The 25023-nt window shown below is 35.0% G+C and overlaps 1 protein-coding gene across 1 annotated transcript; it reads right to left on the bottom strand.

The window, feature by feature from the left end:
* Nucleotides 1-22672: 22672 nt before the first annotated feature.
* LOC149422238 (uncharacterized) lies at nucleotides 22673-23652 on the bottom strand. Its single transcript, XM_089633680.1, has one exon. The coding sequence runs from the start codon at nucleotides 23544-23546 to the stop codon at nucleotides 23205-23207; it is 342 nt and encodes a 113-aa protein (XP_089489806.1). The 5' UTR covers nucleotides 23547-23652; the 3' UTR covers nucleotides 22673-23204.
* Nucleotides 23653-25023: the final 1371 nt, after the last annotated feature.

Genomic DNA, 25023 nt, shown 5'->3' with positions numbered 1-25023 from the left:
CATTTAACGCGATTTTGTAACTCTTGTAAGTACTCGGTATTCCAGCGCTGCCAAAAATGTTGCGTGATTTTCTGCAGGTGTTCCCAGCGATTGAGTCGGTTGGTCTTAACCTCGGAATAATTATATTCGGGAATTGAAATTAGCGGTTCACCTATTAAGAAATGACCTGGAGTGAGAGCTTGAATGTCTTCAGGGTCTGATGATAAGGAACACAGCGGTCGCGAGTTTAGTATGGCCTCAATCTTGGTTAAAATAGTAGTAAACTCCTCGTACGTCAATGAACTATCTCCTAATACCCTCTTTAAATGATTCTTTACCACTCTTATGTTACCTTCCCATAGTCCCCCGAAGTGGGGACTGGAAGGAGGATTAAAATTCCATACTATTCCCCTTTCCGAACATGTGCGCATTATAAGTTCATCATCACGACATTTATTTAAGAATTTTTGTGCTCCAATCAAATGGCGTTTAGCCCCAACGAAATTTGTACCACAATCAGAATAAATGGCTTGACAGATACCCCGTCTTGAAACGAATCTATTAAGTGTAGCGATAAAGGCCTCAGACGAAAGATCCGAGAGTACCTCGAGATGTATCGCCTTCGTTGACATGCAAACAAAAATCGCAAAGTAAGCCTTGTATGTTTTAGCACCTCTGCGTTTTCCTTCCTTTATGCTATATGGGCCCGCTAAATCCACCCCTACACAACTGAATACGCGACTCGGTGTGACACGAGCTTCTGGCAGACTGACCATGAGAGGAGTTGTTGGTAAGGCTCGCAATCGTGCGCATCTCACACATTTTGAGACTAAATTCTTTATTTTATTGCGCGCAAATATAATCCAGTAATTTTGCTGAATCAGGAACTGCAAGGTTCGTGATCCGGCATGCAAATATATATTATGGTAATATAATATAAGAAGCTCAGCTATTTTACTATTCTTCGCAAGGATTATTGGAAACTTAGTATTGTAATTTAAACGAGAATTGCAGAGCCGCCCGCCAACGCGAAGTAAATTCTCGTTGTCAATGAAAACATTTAATTTTTGAAAAGCCACTGTGGTCACCCCATCTCCTTTGAGCTTTCGGAATTCAGCAGGAAAATGAAACTGTTGATCGCATTTTAACAAGACCATAGTCGCGTGGTTTATTTCTGAGCAGGTTAGAATTCCACGCTTACAACCGCTCTTGCTCTGTTGCCTAGCATTGTTTATGAATCTGAGGGACCAAGCAACCACATTCACGAGACGTGTCCAAGATGAAAACCGGAAAAATCCTAGGCCCTTAAAATAGTCATGCGGCTCATAAACCGTTGAGACGTGAGACTTTACCTCTGGCAATTGTTCAACCCTTAATGTTTCCGGTAAAGCTAACGGCCACTTCTGTAACGACTGAACTAGCCACGGAGGGCCTTGAAACCATAATTCATTATCTATTATTTGAGGCGGATATAAACCGCGAGAAGCTAAATCTGCTGGATTCTCCTTTGAAACAACGTGATACCACTTTGCGTCCTCGACTTGATCGAGTATTATAATTACGCGGTTCGCGACAAATGTTTTTAAGGTATGAGGAGGTGCCTTAATCCATGATAAAACAATTGTAGAATCCGAAAATAATATTATATCTGTAATTGGTATAAGAGTTTCAATCGACGATTTCGTCATTTTTATCAGTTTCGAAAGCAGATGAGCTCCCAGGAGCTCAAGGCGCGGTATTGACAATGTCTTCAGTGGCGCAACTTTAGATTTACTAGTAAGTAATGTCACTTTAGGGTGTGCTTCCTTCGTAACCAAATATACACAAGCAGCATAACCCAACTCACTAGCATCTGAAAATCCTACTAAAATACAGTTTGACTGTTTAATTGTATTGCAATGTCTAGGTATTTGTAAAAAACGTAACGATGGTAATCCATTTAAGAAATTTTGCCACAAAATGACAATATTTTCAGGGAGCGAGTCATCCCAACCTATCTTGATTTTCCATATTTCTTGCAAAAGGCATTTTACTTTGAAAACCACAGGGGTTATTAATCCAATAGGATCGAATATGCGAGCAACACAGCTTAGTATTGCACGCTTTGAAAATACCGTTAACTTTTCTTCCACGGAGTATGAAAAGGTATCCTTTTCTGGATCCCAAATTAAGCCTAAAATTTTTAACGAACCAGATGTTTCATCATTAAATACAACCTGACCACTTGAGTGGATCCGATGTTCACTCGGGATGTCCTTTAATACCGGCAGCGAATTACTCATCCATTTTCTTAATTGAAAGCCTCCTTTCGCAAGTAGTTCTTTCAGCTCCCTCTGAAGCTGAAAGGCGCTGTCTGGCTCCCAATCACCAGTAACAATATCGTCTACGTATGTATCCGACAACAGTGCCTTGGAAGCTTTTGGGAATTGTGCACCCTCATCCTGCACTAGCTGATGTAAAGTTCTGATTGCCAAATAGGGCGAAGAAGTCACACCAAACGTGACTGTGCTAAGTGTGTATTGCCCTACCGGCTGCAAAGGAGAAAAACGCCAAAGAATCCTTTGATAGCTAGTGTCTTCTTCTCTTATTCGAATTTGCAAAAACATTTTTTGAATATCCGTAGTAAATACTACCGGGTATATACGAAACTTTAGTAAAATTTGTCCTATCTCATTTTGTAATTTGGGACCTGAATATAAACAATCGTTTAAAGAAATTTGTCGGTCTGATTTACAGGAAGCGTCAAAAACCACTCGAATTTTAATATCATTACTAATTTTTTGCACGACCGGATGATGGGGAATGTAATTGGTATTCCGTATCTCAGTCGATTGGGTAACTCTTGACATGAAGCCTTGCTCTATAAAATCCTTCATATATTTACGATAATGTTCCGCTAAGGTTGGATTTAACGACAAACGTTTTTCCAAATTATATAATCTCTTAAGAGCGATATCATATGTACTTCCTAAATTTACTTCCTATTTATTTTTAAAAGGTAGCGCTACTACATATCTGCCACAAATATCCCGTTTAACCGTTGCCTTAAATATCTTTTCGCATTCACTATCATCTTTATTATGAATAATTTCGTTAGAAATCTCTTCGACTTCCCAGAAACGTCTTACCGCGTAATTTAAGTCGTTGTTTTCGACTGCAGTTAAAGCTGACGTCACAAAAGCCTGTGTTTCATCTTTCATTTGTGCTACACATGAACCCATGACTACGTATCCGAATATTGTATTCACGGCCAGCAAATTACATTTACGGCTTGAAATACATCCTGGTCTCCATATTTTTGATATCAAGTCAGTTCCCACTAAGAAGTCGATATCGCCTGGAAATTGAAAATCTGGATCCGCCAGCTTCAACTGTTTGAATTCTTCAAACGGTTCATGCATATTAACGGGCGGAAGCTTGGACGTAATATTTGAAATAACTATCGCTTGTCCTGACACAAAAGAATGATTCTGAATGGGATATATTTTACAAGTAACTAAACCTTGCACATTGTTGACTATTGCATTATTGACCCCAGTGACAGTACCTAACCATTTCTTCGATTTTAATCCCAAAGCATTATATAATTTTTCAGACATGAACGAAATTTCACTGCCCGAGTCAATTAATATCCTGGCGCGTTTTCTGCGTCCTGAAATGTCAAGGAATTCTGCCAGCGCGGTAGGTAAAATAGAGCGTTTTGTCACAGTGTACGCAGCATTACAGTTTGCTAAATTATCGTTTTCAGAATCGCGGTTCGGTGAAGGTGACCTTTCGTCACTATGTAAAAGGGTATTGTGTGACTTGTTACAACTTCTACATCGAAATTTAGATCGGCAATTTTTAATTAGATGTGGATTTAAACAATTGAAACATAATCTTTCTCTTTTGACGAAGTCCCTCCTACTGTCTACTTGTAATCCAAGAAATATTTTACATTTTGTAATGTGGTGATCGGCTTTGCAATGATTGCAAATAATTTTCTTCGTGTAATCATTTTTAACAAATAGAACCCGTTTAGACTTACGATTTTCTTTTAAATCTGAAAGCATATTTACGCGGTTTTGCGTTGCCAAGAAATCAATTAATTTTTCGACATTCGGAATTTCATCCTTATCAATCCTAGATTCAAAGGACCGCCGCGTATTCAAATCTATTTTTTGTAAAACAAAATGGCAAATAAATTCCTCGAATAATTTGTGTCGTTTTAGTTCGTATAGACCGGAAAGATTTTCACGTAAACCATTTAATATCTCCACATTGCTAGTGAAATCGCAATTTAAAATAGAGTTTGCATAGTGTATAAATAATGCTCTAGACTCCGAAAATTGATTTAATAATGTTTCCCAGGCTAATTCATAGTTTTCTCGTATTATTGGAATTGTTTTAACCAGGGATAATGCTGTGCCCTTCAAAGAACTTAGTAGGTAGTGAAATTTTTCAATATTAGTGAGAACTGCATTTTCGTGAACGAGACTCCTAAATAAATTAAAAAACGGAGGCCAATCTCTAATGTGGCCACTGAACGATGGTATTTTTATTTCTGGTGCCAGAAAACTTCGACCCGGGCGCTGCAATTCCTCGCCTGATGAGTCATTATGACCATTCTTATTCGCCTCGAGAGTGTCACGCGCCGACGTGACCTCGAAGTACAATTCATCAAAAACACGGGAAACTTCCAAAATATCATTTTTTGACTCAAATTCGGGAAGTGAAACCAGGTCCGCCAGTTCGCATTGTATGCTTTGAAATTCCTCATATGTCGACTCGATTTTATTCATTCTAGCCTTAAATTGACATAACTTTGCACTTATACTTAAATCTTTAATAAGATCATATGCGGCCTGTATACGCCCAAATAATGTTTGCCTTTTTAACTTTAAAGAACCAATCTTAGATTCATTCTTGTCCATTTTGAAATATGTACTGAAATTACTACCCACCTATGAAATGCAACCGCGGCGCGCGGTAAGAAATAATTACTACTTGAAATAATCTTTTAATCGTACGATTATTGAACCATTTACTATTTGAATACAATTCCTACGCAAATCTTATCCGGCTGAAGACCAATGTTTCGATAGCTCTTGAAAAACTTTAGCGTCTTTGTCGGGTGCAAATTGATCGATATGGGAAAAATAACGGGAATGGGAATTTGAGGATGCCACCAGAATTAAAGGAAAGTCCTACCTTGTACTGGTATCTCCTTACAGCTTCCGTGATGGCACCAATCTCACACAGTATTAATCTATTTCCGTCACTAGGTATCGACCACGAAAGAAATGTCCATTGAAATGTGACCCGAGACGCGTATCCGTAGGTGGTAGAAATTGTACTAGCGAGCGCCGGGGACCAAATCCCTATATCCCGATGGCAAGGTGGGAACAATAGGATGTAGGTAATAAATAATTATAATTTCTTCGCATTATGCCCGAACAAGGAATATTCCCTAACCATCTAAAACAATCAATTGTTGTATTACTACACAAAAATGGAGATAAATCTGCGATTCAAAATTACCGGCCGATATCTTTGGTCAATTCGGTCTCAAAAATTATCGAGAAAATTGTCAAAAACCGTTTTGGCTTTTACCTTGAAGATAATAACATTCTTTCTGAGAGACAATTAGGCTTCCGACCGGGTTTAGGTATCGAAAATACCATTGGCAATCTTACTCATCAAGCCATTTCTACTAACATCGATCGAGGAATTAAAAGCATCGCGCCCTTTCTGGATCTGGCCAAAGCTTTTGATACCATCTCGCACAAAATCCTTTTGAAAAAACTTCAGCTAATCGGTATACAGGGGCAGTTACTTGAATGGTTAGGAAGCTATCTAGAAAATCGAAGCCAAAGAGTTAATATTAGTGGCACTCTAAGCGATCCAGCCAATATCGAATTTGGTGTTCCACAGGGAAGTACTTTAGGACCGATATTGTTTAATATCTATATCAATGATCTTTGTAACAGTAACCTTGCCGATCATATCATCACTTTTGCTGACGATACGGTCTTAATATTTGAGGCGAAAAACTGGTACGAAACGCATAGAAAAGCCGAAATTGGGATAAACAATGTTAAACATTGGCTAGATAATAATCTCCTCACTCTCAACACGGAAAAGACAAAATTTATACGTTTTAGTGCAACCCAAGCGGGACAACCCAAGGAAATACTGAATATTACTATTCACATTTGTAATGAACCGAATACTTGTACTTGCAACAACCTATAATCCGTGGATAGTTTAAAATATTTAGGAATCACCATAGACAAATATCTGAGATGGGAAGAACACATTAACTCAACTGCCTCAAAAGTCAGAAAACTTACCCACATTTTTATGACCATCAGAAATATTCTCTCTGTAAAAGATATTAAATCAATATACTATTCCGAATATGCATCCCTAGGTTGGGGTGGCTGTGCCAAAACAATATTAGACTCCCTGCACAGAAATCACTACTAAGAGTCATCCTCAAAAAACCATTCAGGTACCCCAATAATGCATTATTCACGGAAATAAAAGTTCTCGATGTTAGACAACTGTATATTAGAAAGATTATATTACTTGCACAAAAACAACGTCTGCACTTCCCTTTCATCGACCACATTCACGACACCCGACTTTCAAGGAATAATCCAATAGTCCCAATAAAAACCACGACGTCCCTTGGGCAACGGCAATTCTCGTACTTAGGACCTAAATTATTTAATATCATTCCTAATGCTTGGAAAGCGAAAAGTACAAATGTTTTGAGCAAATTGGTCAACGACTGGCTCCTTGATTTAGGGAGGGTAAAAAGTGAAAATATGTTGATCAGTAGATAATCTCATTATGAAAAATTATTAAAAATATATATGTAAATTATTGTCAAAACACTGATACATAATTTTTCAAAGTCCATACAATACAAAAACACATATTTATCACCTCTGAACACAATCGTCTATTCCGTATTAATCAATACTTTATTTATCAATGCTATCGATTATTTTCACCCAATCACCCAACTATATTATAAACTTATATACTACCCTTCCCATTTTTTCTACCTTAAAACTCCTGTGGTGATCTGTCTTTTTATTACTACTATCTGGCTGTTATTTACTTTACCGGTTTTGTTTTATATTAAGTGCTAAATTATGATATGAACTAAACTTGTCAATTTGACTGGCCTAAAACAGGATCCATTCCTAGCTGGCTAGTCAAAGTTTCCGCACGTTTTATTGTATGATTTTTATGTGAAATAAATTTATTATTATTATTATTTGCGATCTTAATACTAACGATATTTTACCCACAATTAGCAATTGCCCAATATTGCATGCTTTTGTACTACTAATGAGTATGTCTGTCCGTAGCTTAAAGCAAAATCTTGTCAACGGTCTACGAATCAGGCTGACAAACAAGTTTTAGCTTACTTAGGCTGGCCGCATACATACGTTTTTCGTATTCGATTTCCGAATTCGTTTTCCGTATTCGGACATCCGAATGCACGGAATCAGTAGAAAATAAGTAGCCGAATTTGCTGTTAGGTGGGACATGTTTAAAATTGATGTTTTTACGTGAAAATAAAAATTTCGTAGGGGGGGGGGTGGCTAGAGAATTTCGGGACATGTTTAAAATTGATGTTTTTGAAGTAGCTTAATTGGCGACCAGTCGCCTTTTAGATTTTTTCGGCGCCGATTCTCGCTCTGAGTAGCCTAAATGGCGATATATCGCCCTTGTTGGCAACACTGGTACTGACGTTTATACATTCCGAATGAAGAAAAACGAACGTTTGCGCTAGTCTCACGGAATTCCGAATACGGAAACAATTCGGAAATCGAATACGGAAAACGTATGTATTCGGCCAGCCTTAAGTTCGCAATGACATTTCCATCATGGACTATGCGATTTTATAAGGTTATAAAAAATCAAGAAAATATTATTTGTTCTATTCTTAAAAACATATTACCTAAAATTTAGATAGAATAATGTTGAAACTAGGGAACAGCCGGGTAGTAACTGTCGGGTAGTAACTGCCGGGTAGCGCGTTATTAAAATTTATAATATTTATTTTTTTTATCACTTTTTTATATGACACGTACACAATATGAATACACAGTAAAAATCAAGTAAGTATTGTGAACCAAATATATTTTCTGAATATCATATTGAATCAATAAAACTGATAAAACCCAAACAAAACAATGTGCGATATCATATCTTTTGACCTACGACCATAATCCGCAAAAGGTATATATGTATATATATATCACTATCAAATTACACAAAATTTATCACTCTCAAAATGTGTGTTTAATATTTGTAATCTTATATTGTTGTCTTTTGAACGAATGCGATATTATCACATTTTATGTTGATTCTGATAAAATACCTTAGTATTGTTTTTTATTCTAAAAAGGAGAAAAAAATTCCCGAGTTACGGATAACCTAATAAAAATTTATAAAAAATCCCATGAGGTTTAAATATTTATCAAATTATTTATTAATTTAGGGCTTTTACATATGAATATTAAAAATTATACAGTAAATATTTATTATACATGACTAAACTGCATCAAAAAGAATATTTTGTATTTGTTAAGTGATAAATTAAAGATGTCCACTAACTCGGTATAATTATTTCTCTTCATAAGTATTCTGGGCTATGAGGAATACATATGGTAGTTAGTCTCAGAATTTCTGCACTGAAATACATCTCGACTTCTAGTATTGTGTAGTGGAATTCGAAAGTTTATCGATGCAAGCAAGATTGGACTATTAAATGCATCATTTAGAATTTAATATCGAAATACCTAGTCAGTGAAAATCCTTCTGTCCGACAATTTAAGCATATTATTAATTTCATTTGAAAAAGTATTGTAGTTCAAAGAAATTGCTGGAAAACCCATTTGAAAAAAACATAGAACACGTAAGAAATTATTTTTTATACTTTTAATAGCTTGTATACGAATATTGTCATGTGAGTTCCAGACGGGAGAATTGTACTCAATAACAAAGGCAAAATATAGCAGTTTGGTATTGTTGAAATTTATAGTTAACCTAGTTATAAATCCCTACATTTGTTAGAAATTTCCGTTGTGTGGTTAACAAAATAAATAAAAAATTCGAAGATTAATTCAATTATTATCCCAAGAGTTCTTGACCCCTTTGGTACCGGTTTGTGCACATTGACATGAGAACTGGTCGTTTTTACGACTCTTTCTTGAGATCACGAGCAAGGTTGGAATGATTTGACGGCCTCTCAGAGCTGATCCAGTGCAGGCGCAATTGAAGCAGTTCGCTCCGGGCGCTGACTTGCCTAGGCGCCAATGAGCCAAGAACCTGAGGAGCTGACAATACCTAGCACTTAACTTAGCTGTTGTTAAGACTTAACATGGGTCTTATCAAGACACAGGTTCACTCCTTCCTTTCTACAAAAAGACCCTTCACACAGAAAATATTTTCCTCAGGGCGTCATGTGTGAAGTTAATCGTCATCGACACCCATCTCTCTGGAATTGTTTAACCTTCCGAGCACTACCTAAGTTGAATTATGAATACCTACTCATAGGCTTTCGGTTAACTAACAAAAAAAAGATTTGTTAGCCTAGAATTGAATAAAAAATAGAAATTAGTAAATTAAGAAAAAAATTATTTAATTTACGATGCTTAATTAATTTTTATGATATATTACATAAAGCACTGATAGGAACATTATCTTCACTATTATTTTATATATGTAATTGTGCAGATTGCGCAGCCAGTTAGATAGCCTATTTGAATGTGGCCACGCGCGTAGTAAATGCACGAATACAGTGGCGTCCCCAGATTTCAAGCCAGAGGGATATGTTATAGAGCTTACAGGGAACGAAAAAAGAAGTAGTCAGAATAAACTAGAATTATTTAGATACAAACTGACGTGTACCCAGCGTTGGTCGGGGTTGTAAACAGGGCCGTGTTAAGTCGTTGGTATTTGTTTTTAACGTGTAGATTGCCTAAATAGATATAAAAAATAATTGCGAATAGCGAACATTTGTCACAATTTTTCAATAATATCGGAGACCGGTGGAACTATGATGTGAGTAAATGACTCACAAAGATACGAAAAATCGCCGCTGGAATTTTTTTCCATTGTATCCCCTTGGGGTAGGTAGTGGGGGTGAAGGGAGTGGAATATGAAATATTGTATTCACAAACCCACGTTTTTCACAATTGGGGTAGATATGTGGTGTATGTGATGGGAGTGGAACATGAATGATAACATTCACAAGAATACGGAAAAAGCGCCGCAGGCGAAATTTTTTCTAGATCGAAGCGCAAACCAATAAATGCTTTCGATTTTTATTTTTCGGGGAGCCGTTAGTATCCCAATAATATAAATACGAAAATTCTTTAGTATTTTCTTAAACGGAAATATTTAGTATCGTTTAAAACGGAAACCTTTAAAACAACAAATGGATACGTGCGTCCAATTTCCACCCAGGCGTCTCGACTTCAAACTACTGGTAGCTCAGCATCATTTCACAAGCAAAATTTTACACTTACACAAATGTGTGAAATATATTTTTTTAAGTTCTATGTCCTCAATGTTTATCATTTTGGAATCTATCCGGGTCCGTTGGGGACCTAAGGAAATTTTTATAATTTATCCTGTGTGCTCAATGTGTACCATTTTCACAGCATCCCCAAAGACTTAAGGAACTTATTTCCCATGGAGGCCTCCTGTGTGGAAAAACGGTTCGGGATCTCTCGGTCCTAAGAGGAAGTCCGGCCCCGACAGAGACGACGCGTTATCTGGCACTAAACTTGTCACATTCTTTATAAAAAATAACAGATTTGTAGTCTGGCACCAGTTACAAATACCAGTTACCGATTTGAGATGACCCCCCCCCCGCCCATCCCTGCCGACGCCCATGTACGAATATACAGTTATTATTTTATCTGCATAGTAAGAACGATTGTAATTTAGTATTTGGATAGGAAATTATGTTTACATAAAGTCTTTAATACCTTTGATTGTCTATTTAAAGTGCAAGTGTTATCTTGAAGTTTATCTTTGTTAATTAAACTGCGATAGAAGTAATGTAACATAATAAAATGATGTTTCGGTGAACGGTGACGAGTTTTGACTTCGGTTCAGGGCACTATTTGTAAATAAAATATAAATAAATTAACTTAATATGATTGCGCTTCCAAGTAAGATGACGCGTAATTAACCAAATGTATAAAGATATAAAGTAGATGCAAGTCGACGTGGGCCCCAAGAAAACATCGCAATGTAAAGTAAAGCAAGTACTTGAATTTGGTTACGTCAAGAGTACGTGAGCTACTTATTATAAATTAGTTAATCTGGATTCTTCTCGACGCCACATACGTATAACTGTGAGTTAAGCAAGAAATATGTCCCAATATAGTGTGAGTAGGATTTGCAATATCGCAATCCCCCAGGATTTCAGCATAACATATTAGATTTGCGGGATTGAAAAAAACACAAAATTTATACCAATAAATGCTGTTTATATAAATAAGCGATGGTCAATCTTTGACAATGAAACAGGCACTAAACTTGATGTTGGGAAGAAGTTTAGAATAGAGCCTTATCTCAAGCTGGAAACTACAAGACCTAGAATCAATTTTGAAAAGAGATGTCCCTTTTTGAGAACGGAAGTATCAGAATGAGATATTTTCAGTTAACCTTCTTGGTGACAATCCCACCATCTAGTGTGGAAGCAGAGAGTGCGTTTTCCGCTGCTGGGCTGCGGTGCACAAATGTCACGTGACAGGATTCTTCATGGTCTGCGGTTTTTACGATTTTATTTTTTTATCAGTCTTCTTAAAATACTTATTATGTTATCTTTTTATAATATTACTAGTACCAAAGGTGATTGGTACAAAAGTCCTCTTTCTATGTTACCTTTTCAGTAACTTAAAATAATATACTAGTATGAAAGATAATAATACCAAATAATTAAAAAAATTATCACGAAATATTGGCGTTATTTCAACGTAAATCCTCTCTATTTACGTTGGAGCAAATTCCCCAAATCCCGCGGCATTTGAAAAACTTCTGGGATTATAAGTGTGACGACCCATCCTCTGCCTACTACCACATCTGACGTGATATTAGTTAATTTCACTTCGAAAGTCTGGAAACAATCTCGCTCAAAAAAACCCAAAGTCAACACAATAACGTTTCTTTCTATAAAGATAAATAGCTAGTTATTAACAGCTAGATATTTTAGGCCCACCTGTGATTTTCCACTTCACGTTCCTCCTACACTCTAATTAATGTAATATGCAATAATGTAACGTTTACGTGCTCTAATGTGTTCATAAAAATCTAGGGGATGATTACGTATTTTTTTAACGAAATCATTGCTTTTTAGACAAACTTTTGGTGACATTTTTCATGCCAAGTGATATTTAAGGTGGTGTAAAAGTCCTCACTCAATTTGTTAAGGCAGAAATTTTGTTTATTAATAATAATAATTATTATAAAACAATGTATTACTCCGCGTTCTTGATTGTAATAGCAATCCATTATTTTCCAATGTGTATTTATTATACAAAAAGTCAAAGTCGTCGTTTGCATAAATGAGAGCATATTCTGATGGGATGAAGACCTTTGTGCAAAATAATAATAAAAGTAAAAATTTATAAAAATTATTTTCTAAACATCTAAATCAATCTGGCTGTGGTCAATAGCCCAGTAAATGAAACGATCGGAATCCCACAGAAAAATGTGGTAATTCCCTGTTATTCCCTTACATAATCAAGCTTATGCAATGTTTATATTTGTAACGTTGATTTTGAAATCATATAGGTAAACAATATCTTATTGTAACTAGCAATGTATTTCATCATTCTAATACAATGTTGTTGTTTATTCCAAGTCCTTCTCTTTCGTGATTACAGCGGGACTGTTTTACTTACATGGGTGTGCAAACGTAAGAGGCAGAGATAGGCGTAATAATTACAGAAAATTATGTTGAATGTTACTTTACTTTGGTTGTGGTTATCACACTAACAATCCATAAGAGCTTCGTACATTCAAAATCATCAACAATGACTACCTTCCAGAAAACATTAATTTCCACTGTCCACTACTAAACACACAATCAAACCAACTATTCCACATCTCACACTCAAAACTAATTGAAGAACATTCATTTTTCAGGAGGATGTGCACAAAATAAAGTAACATATTTTCAGACGCTGATATTTTCCATTTGTCCTCAGGTCAATTTACTAAATGCATAAGCATTTAGTAAACTAATAATAGTAAAAATAAAATCAAAAGGTTAATTACGATCCTATTATATATAATTATATATAACCTAATCCTCATATATACTATGTATATATTATATATTTTAATTTGTTTTTTTAGATTTTCCTTTCCTGTCGATTCCACTTTTTCTTTAATAAGTTGTGTGTTTTTTTATAAAAATAAGAATCTTATGCGGAAACTTCACTGGTTCATGCAAACCATGTAACATGTTTTTTTGAAATATAAAACTAGTGGACCCCACAATGCTTCGCTATTGCTAACGTCTTTATCGGGCGTCTCCGACTTCTTTCATCATTCACTACTGTATACTACAATGTAACTATAAACTAAATTACATCGGCTTTAATTCGACTCTGTATCTCATTCCGGTGCAAAGATGTTGCGTTATGTATTTATCGGGCGTCCCCGACTTCTTCCGCCATTAGAACCACTCTCTAAACACTCCTGGCACTAATAAGAACAATTTTTAAAATTTTCAGCGATATAATGTTTGAATGCTGAATTTTTATATATTTATAAGACTAGCTGACGTGTACCCGGTGTTGCTCGACTTTTCTCTCCTTTCTCTAAATGATAGTCACAATTGGACAACAACAATCAAAGTAGCACACAGTAATAGTGACCCGTTGAAAACTTGGCTTAATTGTGTATATCGGTGAACGGTTCAATTCGAGTCAGTTGCGACATTAACTAAGTGTTCACTGCATCAATTGTGATAAGAATTTTGCGCGTTGAAGCGAAATTACTCAAGTGATTTATAAATTATTAACATCGCGAAATAGTAACGGTGAAGTTGACATCTGTTTACTGTATAAGTGAATCTATTGTGATTGGCCAACTCCACCGCCATCTTTAAAACTCGGGCCATTCGGCTTGCTTGTTTCGCTTTGACGGCGCTTGCGCATCTTATTGTTTCTACCAAAACTACTGCAAGGGTGACCATGAGTTCGAACAAAAAAACAAGCTCTCAACAACAAGATACTCTAAATACATTTACAAGATCCAAAAACAAAATGAACACTGCCCCCGAAGACACTAGCCCAGAAGAAGATACTTTTACTATATTTGCGTCTTTCGTAGACACAAAACTGGAGAAACTCAAAACCCAAATACTCGAAAACATTGAAAAAAAAATGTCTGAATTTCAAAAAACTACCGAATTTATTTGTCAAAAGTATGATGACATAATAATTCGTTTGGACTCCATGAATGAAGTTAAAGGAGAAGTCGAAAGCTTAAAAAATGATTTGACAAATAAAAGTAAAATTATTAAACATCTAGAAACCAGACTGGCTTGTTTAGAACAGTCGAACCTCGATAACTGTATTGAAATAACAGGAATTGAGGAAAAGACAGATGAAAATCCCAAAGTAACTGCTATAAACCTAATAAAAAGTGCTAATATCCAAATAAGTACAGAGGATATTACATCAGCAATAAGACAATATGACAGAAGACCAGGTCATCCGAAAAAAATTCTCTTAAAAATTAGAAATCCAGAAACAAGATCAAAATTATTGGCAAACAAGAAGGTGATCTCAAACCGTGAGAAAATGATATTCCTAGGAGAATCGCTATCTCCTTATTTTAGAACTGCTTTGGAAAGCCAAATTAAAGGGAAGAGAATTAAAATACAAATATATTTGGTTTAAAAATGGATCAATTCTAATGAAAGAAGATGAAGGAAAAAAAATTAAAGAAATAAAACACGAAGATGACCTCAATAGAATTTAGAAGTTGTATGGTAAAAGGCACCGACAATATTTAATATATTAAAAATGGACATCGATTTAGGAAAAAACATTGATTTGGATGACAATACAGAACCTAATTTAACTATTAAAGATTCATTTACTTGCAAAAATTTTTTGAAACATTCAAACTTTTCTTTAGTTTGTTTAAACATTAGAAGTTTAAGTAAAAACTTTGATGAAACCTTAACTATGCTTGATGGCATAGAACATCGTCCTGAGGTATTAGTTTTTACAGAAGCTTGGCTAAAAAATTTGATCAATATACCTAGCATCCCAGGATACACAGTTTACAATACAAATAATAACTATTTGCAAAACGATGGTGTAGTTGCCTACGTGAAACAAAATGTTCAGGCGACTGTTGAGGAAATTGTTTTCCCTGGAGCAAACTGCTTAAGAATGCAGATATCGAATAATATATGTTTAATAGCCATTTACAGATCTCCGTCCCAGACTCATATAGATAGTTTCCTTGAATCACTGAGTGTCCTACTTGATTCTACATCTATACAAAATAAGGAAATCATTTTATGTGGTGATATAAATATTAATACATTAGATTTGAACAGTATAAAAACTCAAAAATACCTCTCACTTTTGGCTTTTCACGGCTTAAAGCCTATTATAATTTCACCTACAAGAGTTTCGTCTACTGCTTCAAGTGGCATCGATCACATTATGGTAAAATCTAAATTTGAACCACAGGGAGCTGTCTTCACTACTGACATAACAGATCATGATGCGGTATTGCTGAGATTTATGAGCTTTAGACAAAAGAAAATAGCAAAGGAAAATGAAAAAATCAAAACCGTCATAAATAACATTCTTTTGAAGGCTAAATTAAAAGAGGAATCATGGCAGTCAGTCCTGTCATCGCAAGATGTTAATTCAGCTACTGAAAACTTCGTAAAATGTTTAAAAATGCACGTGGAAAGTTGCTCGTCGGTACAAAGTGTAAAACATAACATCAAATACTTAAAACCTTGGATAAATGATGGAATTATCAAATGCCTTAGAACCCGCGACAAACTGCACAACAAATGTCGAGGAGAGGTTAATAATATTCAACTGCTGGCTTATTATAAGAGATACAGAAACTGGTGTACAAAAATTATAAAATATACAAAGCAAACGTATTACAGAAGGAAACTGGATAAAGTCAACGGTAATAACAAGCAACAGTGGAAGATTATAAAGGAAGCCATAAATATTCAAAAGGAGCAAGTGTCCATAAAAAAATTAGTAATCAATAACAAAACTACCTCATTGGAGGAGGATCCACATATAATTACCAACCATGTTAATAACTTCTTCAGTGATATTGGTCCTACATACGCAAAAAACTTGTGCAGTGCTAATAAAACCAACGAAATGTATCTTGTTAACAATTTTAAACCTGGTACTCAAGTTAAAGGAGATAGTTTTGAATTTAAAACTACTAACATTTTTGAAGTTACTAAAGTTATAAATGAATTAAAAATGTCTTTTTCCTGTGGTATCGATGGCTTAAGTATAATGGTGTATAAACAGCATGTTTATGAGTTAGCTGGTCCTATAACTCATATTGTTAATCTTAGTTTTAAGAATGGCATATTTCCTTCCCATTGTAAAAATGCCAAGATTATACCTCTTTTCAAAGGTGGAGATCACGAAAATGTTAATAATTACAGACCAATATCTTTGCTCAATACTCTCTCAAAAATAATAGAAAGACTGGCTAAGTCAAGATTAGTATCATTTTTAGAAAAATACAAAATACTCTCCGACAGCCAATTTGGTTTCAGAGAGAACAGAAGTACGAGTGATGCTATATTAAAGGTATTGACCAAAGTTATAAACGCACTGGACTATGGCAACAAAGCTATAGCGGTATTTTTAGACTTATCAAAGGCCTTCGATACGGTTTCCCACGAGTTGCTTCTTAAGAAATTATTATTTTTAGGCATTGATAATACAGCTATGGGTTGGTTCAGATCTTACCTTAGTGATAGAACACAGCAAGTAGAAATAAATAAAATGTTAAGCGATAGTAAATCTATCTCATTTGGAGTACCACAAGGTAGTGTACTCGGGCCAATATTATTTCTTATTTATATAAACGATTTATGCAGTCTAAAAATTCCAGGTAACATTGTTAGTTTTGCAGATGACACTGCCTTAATATTTGAGGGTAAAAATTGGAGTGAAACTTTTGAAAAATGTGATACAGGTTTAGGAATAGTTAATAATTATCTGAGTAATAATATTTTAACTTTAAATACACAAAAAACCAAATACATCACTTTTAGCATTTCTTATAAAAGTCAGCCATCTACCTCTCATAATTTGATTATTCACAATTGTGTGCAAACGTGTAACTGCAACCCCTTGGAAAGTGTAGACAGCCTCAAATACCTGGGGGTAAAAATTGATAAATTTTTGAGGTGGAATGATCATGTCGAAATGTTAGTAAATAAAGTTAGGAGACTTATCTATATTTTTAAAGATCTCAGACATGTACTAGACAAGGAAAAATTAAAAACAGTGTATTTTGCTATAATTCAGTGCCTACTTTCATATAATATAGTGTGCTGGGGTTCCTGCCTGAAGACTGTAATAGAACCACTTAATATTGCCCAAAAACTGATTCTCAAAGTTATGTATAAGAAAAAATTTACATATCCTACACAGTTACTTTATAAGGAATGTAATATCATGAATTTAAAACAACTATTTATCCTACAAACGTTATGCAGATTTTTTAACAATATTAGTTCTGCTAAAAGAACGCAACAAATTCGTACTACAAGAATTGGCTCTGGTCTGAACTTTATGGCAATTCACCCTAAATCCTCATTTGGGCAGAGACATTATTTGTACCAGGCTCCACTTTTATTTAATAGCCTTCCAGATCACATTAAATCGTCAAATTCCTTGTGTACATTTAAAAAGAATGTTAAATTATTTCTGCCATCCGAGGATTTCCAACATATTCTTTCATCTTTGTCCTTTTAAATTGTGGCATAATATTTTGAATAAGTTAATTTTTTCATCCTTTTCTTTTTTTAATGTAAATGTTTTTTTCTCTCTTTCTTTCTTCTCTGTTTAAAAAAAAATAAATAGTTTGTTACATTTTTATTGCAATTAAATATCATGGTCACCCTACATGTTTACAGCATTATATTGTAATGAATAGGCTGATAGGTACCATGTAGGTATCCAATTCGCAGAAACGTCAATGTAACAATATTGTTATCTTAATATTTGAATTATTTTTTTTTTTAATATTTGTACTATTTTAAATCTCTTATAATCTTTGTACTATTTTTTTAATATTTTGTAAAATTATTAACCTCAACACAGGCTTGTCCTAGTGAGGTTAAAAATTATAACTTTAAAAAAAAAGATACAATGTAAAGAAACGATAAATAAAGAAACGATAAATAAATAGTAAACACCCTATCAAAATCCGTTGCGTAGTTTAGAAGAACTAAGCGCACAAACACACAGACGCGGACAGCGAGTTTGTTTTGTACTATTTAGATAAGATACGTGTATCTATTGGTTTCCCCAACAAACTAAAATAAAAATATATAATATATCTTAGAGATCGCTGTGAGTAGGGCATTTTGTAAAAAACGACGGGGTGACTGGTTCTAGGAGGGAGGAAACAAAATGACGATACAAAGTCGAGCTGTAGATTATGTAGAGCACAATAAACAGTTGTATAATTAGTATAATTACCCGTTCTCATGTCAACCCTAAACAACGAATGTACATTGGGTGCAATGCGTTTGACGTACTTCTCTGTTTGCTGGTGAAATGGATACGTGTAAACGTCCATATAATGCGTCTGACGTGCATCCCGGCTTTTTGCTGGTGAAATGGATGCATGTCAAGGTCCATATAATGCGTCTGACGTGCTTCCCGGCTTTTTGCTGGTGAAATGGATGCATGTAAAGGTCCATATAATGCGTCTGACGTGCTTCCCGGCTTTTTGCTGGTGAAATGAATGCATGTAAAGGTTCATATAATGCGTCTGACATGCTTCCCGGCTGTTTGCTGGTGAAATGGATGCATGTAAAGGTCCATATGAATCTGACGTGCTTCCCGGATGTTTGCTGGCGAAATGGATGCATGTAAAAGTTCATATAATGCATCTGACGTGCTTCCCGGATGTTTGCTGGCGAAATGGATGCATGTAAAGGTCCATATAATGCATCTGACGTGCTTTCCGGATGTTTACTGGTGAAATGGATGCATGTAAAGATCCATATAATGCATCTGACGTGCTTCCCGGATGTTTGCTGGTGAAATAAAATTAAAAAATTAATAAACCATACTAGTAAACCACTGCCGATTACATATGGAGTTCCACAAGGAAGCATACTAGGGCCCGTTCTTTTTACTATTTACATAAATGAACTTTGCAGCATGAAAATAGACGGTGAAATAGTTAGCTATGCTGATGACACAGTTTTACTTTTCAAATCTAAGGATTGGAATAATGTATATAACATAGCGAATTTGGGAATCTCGCAAGTGAAAACATGGCTAGACTCAAACATACTTACACTTAACATATCAAAGACAAAATTCACAACATACAGTATAAATAGCACGGGACAGCCAAAAAACAATACAAACACCATAAAAATACACGAATGTTTAAACACCAACATCTGCGATTGCCCTCCTCTAGAAAAAACAGAACAAATAAAGTATCTAGGAATCGTAATTGACCATAACCTTAGATGGATACCTCACATCAAACATATCACAAATAAACTTCTCAAAACAATCCACATTTTCCTTAACATAAGAAACATATATAAAATAAAACAATTGAAAACAATATATTTTGCACTCTGCCAATCAATAATAGAATATGGAATTATTGCTTGGGGAGGAGCAACAAACTCGGCTATCAATTACATAGAAACCGCACAGAAAACGATCTTAAAGGTAATACTAAAAAAACATAGACTGACCGATACAGACCAAATATTCAACAGCTGTGACGTACTAGATATACGCCAATTATACGTTAAAACACTACTAAACTACATTTTTAACAAAAAAAATAAATTTCAACATACACAAAATAACACTAACAGACCAGTTAGACAAGCGTACAAAGAAAACATTAAAACTCCAACAGTAAATTCAACATTTGGACAAAGACACTACCAATACCATGCTATAAAAGCTTTCAACAGTCTAAAAATTGAAATTAAAATTGAGGAAAATAAAAATAAATTCACACACAAAATTACAAAATGGATTAAACAACAAAAAAGACAATATTACCAAAATGTCATAGCATAAAATAAAAATAAAACCTACACGTAACACACAAAACCAACATAAACACACATCACTCACAAACACACAAGATTATTTTCATTGTATTATTTTTTTTAATTTTAAATGTATTATTATGTATTTTTATTTTTAATTTTAAATTTATTATTTTCTTTTCAAATTTACTATCTTCTCTTTAAATGTAATATGTAGATAAGATTTTCATATTATAAAATGAAGGCCTCAGCACGGGCAAGCCACCCAGTGAGGCCTACATTACTGGAAAACATAAATTGTAACAAAATAATGTACCAAATAAATAAAATAAAAAAAATAATAAAAAAAATGGATGCATGTAAAGATCCATATAATGCATCTGACGTGCTTCCCGGATGTTTGCTGGTGAAATGGATGCATGTAAAGGTCCATATAATGCGTCTGACGTACTTCCCGGCTGTTTGCTGGTGAAATGGATTCATTTAAAGGTTCATATAATGCGTCTGACATGCTTCCCGGCTGTTTGCTAGTGAAATGGATGCATGTAAAGGTTCATATAATGCGTCTGACATGCTTCCCGGCTGTTTGCTGGTGAAATGGATGCATGTAAAGATCCATATAATGCATCTGACGTGCTTCCCGGATGTTTGCTGGTGAAATGGATGCATGTAAAGGTCCATATAATGCATCTGACGTGCTTGCCGGATGTTTGCTGGTGAAATGGATGCATGTAAAGATCCATATAATGCATCTGACGTGCTTCCCGGATGTTTGCTGGTGAAATGGATGCATGTAAAGGTCCATATAATGCATCTGACGTGCTTCCCGGATGTTTGCTGGTGAAATGGATGCATGTAAAGGTCCATATAATGCGTCTGACGTACTTCCCGGATGTTTGCTGGTGAAATGGATGCATGTAAAGGTCCATATAATGCATCTGACGTGCTTCCCGGATGTTTGCTGGTGAAATGGATGCATGTAAAGGTCCATATAATGCGTCTGACGTACTTCCCGGCTGTTTGCTGGTGAAATGGATGCATGTAAAGGTCCATATAATGCATCTGACGTGCTTCCCGGATGTTTGCTGGTGAAATGGATGCATGTAAAGGTTCATATAATCCGTCTGGCATGCTTCTAGGCAGGGGAGCCATGTCGCCACCCGGCCCGGATTATTTGAAGGGGGAAAACCAGATGCCGGTAGATCGTTCCACATACGAGCCGTCTTACGCAAAAACGAGTCGAAGAAGCGACCCGTTCTCATGAATCTAACATCAATTATTGTGAACGGGTGTTCCGCTGCACCGGACATCAATGCTGCTAGCTTCTTAGAGCAGAACCTGTAGAACAGACTCAGCATGCCCACATTGCATCTGTTTTTTTTATTTATTTATTTATCTATCAATATAAAGTTTTTTACGTGTATTTATCGACATCTGTCTCACTTGGGTACACCTGTGTCGAGACAGACGTATTCAGATACTTAAAGAATATTTACATGCATAACTAAATCAAAATACATATTACAAGGTTGTATACACTTTAAACTATGGAGTAGGTACAGGTACGACAATATTATAAATATATATGAAAAATAAATGCATTTAGTTGGAGGACGTAGACAAAGGGGTTTTTATAAAATTATTGATTCTAATATTTTATTTTGTATTTGAATTGTTGTTATTGATTACGTGTAATTTGGTTTACAGATGTTTGCGATAGTGGGGCGCACAATACTTGTTATCCATTTCTTTATTTCATGTTTGAATTTGGTTATTGACTCTGTTTGTCTAATCGTGGCTGGTAGTGTATTGTATAGATTACAAGCTGTTTATTTAAAATGTCTTTGCCCAAAGGTGGTTCTAGCAAAAGGAGTTTGGAGAAGAATCTGTACATTAGAGATGACAATCGGTCTGCTAAAAATGGATTGCCAATCAGATAGACTGCCCTCCTTTGCATAGAATCAAGTAGGTTTATCAAGTATTGTGGGGCTCCAGCCCAGAGGTGGCTCACAAATAAACCTCTTGGGCGTACACAATTGGGTGTACTTGATATTCGTATAGGGTCAGAAACTGGTTTCAATTGAAGAATCTGCCAGCCTGCAATATATACAAGACGCCCACTTTCTGACGTTTTTTTTGCTGTCTTATTTTTATTCCATACTGTTACACCCTTGTAACAGTATACACAGTAATGAATTAGCATGGACATTTAAATATACAATATTTACATGCTTAAAGCCAGTAAAAGAGTAATTATATTAAATAGGCAGCATTCCAAATATATTATTCCATCTACATTTAAAACATATAAATAAAATACAAAAACATTTATTGTATAATATCTTTATTAAAAAGTGTAAATAATACTTAAAAGGGTATTTACCAAAGTAAATAATTATATTTAATAATACATAATATAATATTAGATTTAACAAGTACTAATCTCAAATAGAATTTTAATATTTAAATATAAGAATAATCTATTGAATCAGTTGCGATCTTGTCGCGTATTATTCAACTTTGACAACATATATCACAACATATAAATGTAGGTATGTCATAATACTCCAACATTTAATTATATCAAACATTTTATTAATTGCAATGGCCTAAAAAAACAAGAGATACTTAATTAATTTAACGCGTACTATTCGCATGAATTATTTCAGCCGGCAGAAAGCAATGGCTTACTTTTTCAAATAAAAAAATAAATTACAATAAGATAAATCTTTTTATCAGACGAAAATTGACCAGCACTTTTTGAGGGACGGCCAAAGGTCTATTCGGGATCATCGAATATCTTCATGAAGATAAAACTCGCTTATAAAGCACACACGAAACCTTCTGGAACTTCCAAATGCACCGATAGAAGAAACGCAATAACTTTTTGTAGAGAATGCAGGCGGTCGGTTCATACTTTCTTTCTTTTCACAAATTTGATCCTTTTCCTGTAGAGGTGGTGAGAGTAGTCATCGTCATCGCTGAAGTTCATATCATCGTAACTTGGTTTGGAAGACGACCCTGAAGAGGTCCATCGGCAGTTGGTGCTGCAGCTTTCCCCGGGGGATGATGGTGGATTTGCCAACACGCCTGGTGAAGCCCCGGTTCTGGAGCCAAGAGCAGTTGAGTACGAATCCAAGATATGCTTATAAGCGCACTCTAGAGCTGTCTCAGGAGTGCGTCCCACAGCTTTCATGATCCGGCGTCGCACGCAGACCTTGCAGTAACCGCAGCTTTCTATAGATTTATCCATGGTAATGTTTGTTATGCACTGTTCGATGTTTTCATCAATAGCAACAAGAGTTTGTATAGTGTATTATGATTCAACACGGCAAACTGTATACGGTCTTCACTCTGGTAGATTCGGAATGAAAATGAAGCTGCCCGGGCGATATCGCCTATTTATATGTGCCCGCGCGATGCACACCGTACTGGTAATCTGGCGCTATCCGCAAGAGGAAACAGTACGTAATGTATACTGTATGGAAGTCATAAATTTACGTCAGTTTCCCTGCAGACATTATTTGTGTGGTGACAATGCACGCCGGTCGGGCGATAAGACACTATCGTAGTTTTGTGCGTAGCTCCAAAGTTCGTGTTAAATTATTCAAAACATTGCCACTGTTTTCGATTGCTTTACAATTCTATTTAACTAGTTTCTCAGAACGACGCGAAATGTATTGGGAAATAGATTATCGTCGTAGGTACGGAACAATACGATCCAAAGTTTTGCATTAGGCGCTTTTAAAATAAATATCAAATTTTATTTATTTATTTATTATACGCCCATAAGAGCTTTTACAAACATTTGATAATATGTACATTACAATTCAGTGAAACAGTAATCAATATTAAAATTATACAGACCCATACAGAAGAATGGTATTATGCTAAACTTATTTGTTATTATTATTGAGGTATGTTGTTCCAAAGTTTTGCATTAGGGGCATTTAAAATAAATATCAAATTTTATTTATTTATTTATTATACGCCCATAAGAGCTTTTACAAACATTTGATAATATGAATATAACAATTCAGTGAAACAGTAATCAATATTAAAATTATACAGAACCCATACAGAAGAATGGTATTATGCTAAACTTAATCGTTATTATTACTGAGGTATGTTATTATAGCCTTCTTGTTACTCTATTCCGTGCAGGTGAACACATCTACAATTTCTTTGAAAACATTGCCAACTGCATGTAATCTAGGTACAAGCGAGTATCTAAATGACTCAGTCCTGATATTTTTATTGCAATTAAAAAGAGTTTTGGGACGACTAGTTCTTATAGGTATATGGAAGGTAATAAGACTTCATAAATCAGGGCTGTCTATAATACAATACAATTGTCTATAACAAGTCTTCTATCTGAGAGTTGTAATAAGTTTAATTATTTCATCAAGTGATTGTAGTTTATTGTTTCAATTGGTAGACCGAGTATGTAGGTAATGAATCCTAGGAATTTATGCTGAATTTTTTCAATGGAGTCAGTGTGGATTTTGAAGTGAGGGGACCAGATAGAAGAATTATATTCGACTTGACTACGAACTAAAGAAGAATATAAGATTTTGGTAAACGTTGGAAAAAACTCAACAATCTATAAAAAATATATATATATATATATATACTAATAAATATATAATACATTATATGTATGTTCCACGAATTGATTATGTATTTGAAAATGTTAATAAGGGAATTTAAAATTTAATTTAATAATATTT

The sequence above is a fragment of the Hesperophylax consimilis genome, chromosome 7 (assembly GCF_061612785.1).
Source record: "Hesperophylax consimilis isolate HC1 chromosome 7, BYU_Hcon_1.0, whole genome shotgun sequence".
In the NCBI taxonomy this organism is placed as follows: domain Eukaryota; kingdom Metazoa; phylum Arthropoda; class Insecta; order Trichoptera; family Limnephilidae; genus Hesperophylax; species Hesperophylax consimilis.
The sequence above is the reverse complement of the archived record's forward strand: the minus strand, read 5'-3'. Positions and strand labels throughout refer to the sequence as shown.

Coding starts and splice junctions, on each gene's coding strand:
- LOC149422238 (XM_089633680.1), bottom strand. CDS start 23,546: ATGGATAAATCTATAGAAAGCTGCGGTTACTGCAAGGTCTGCGTGCGA.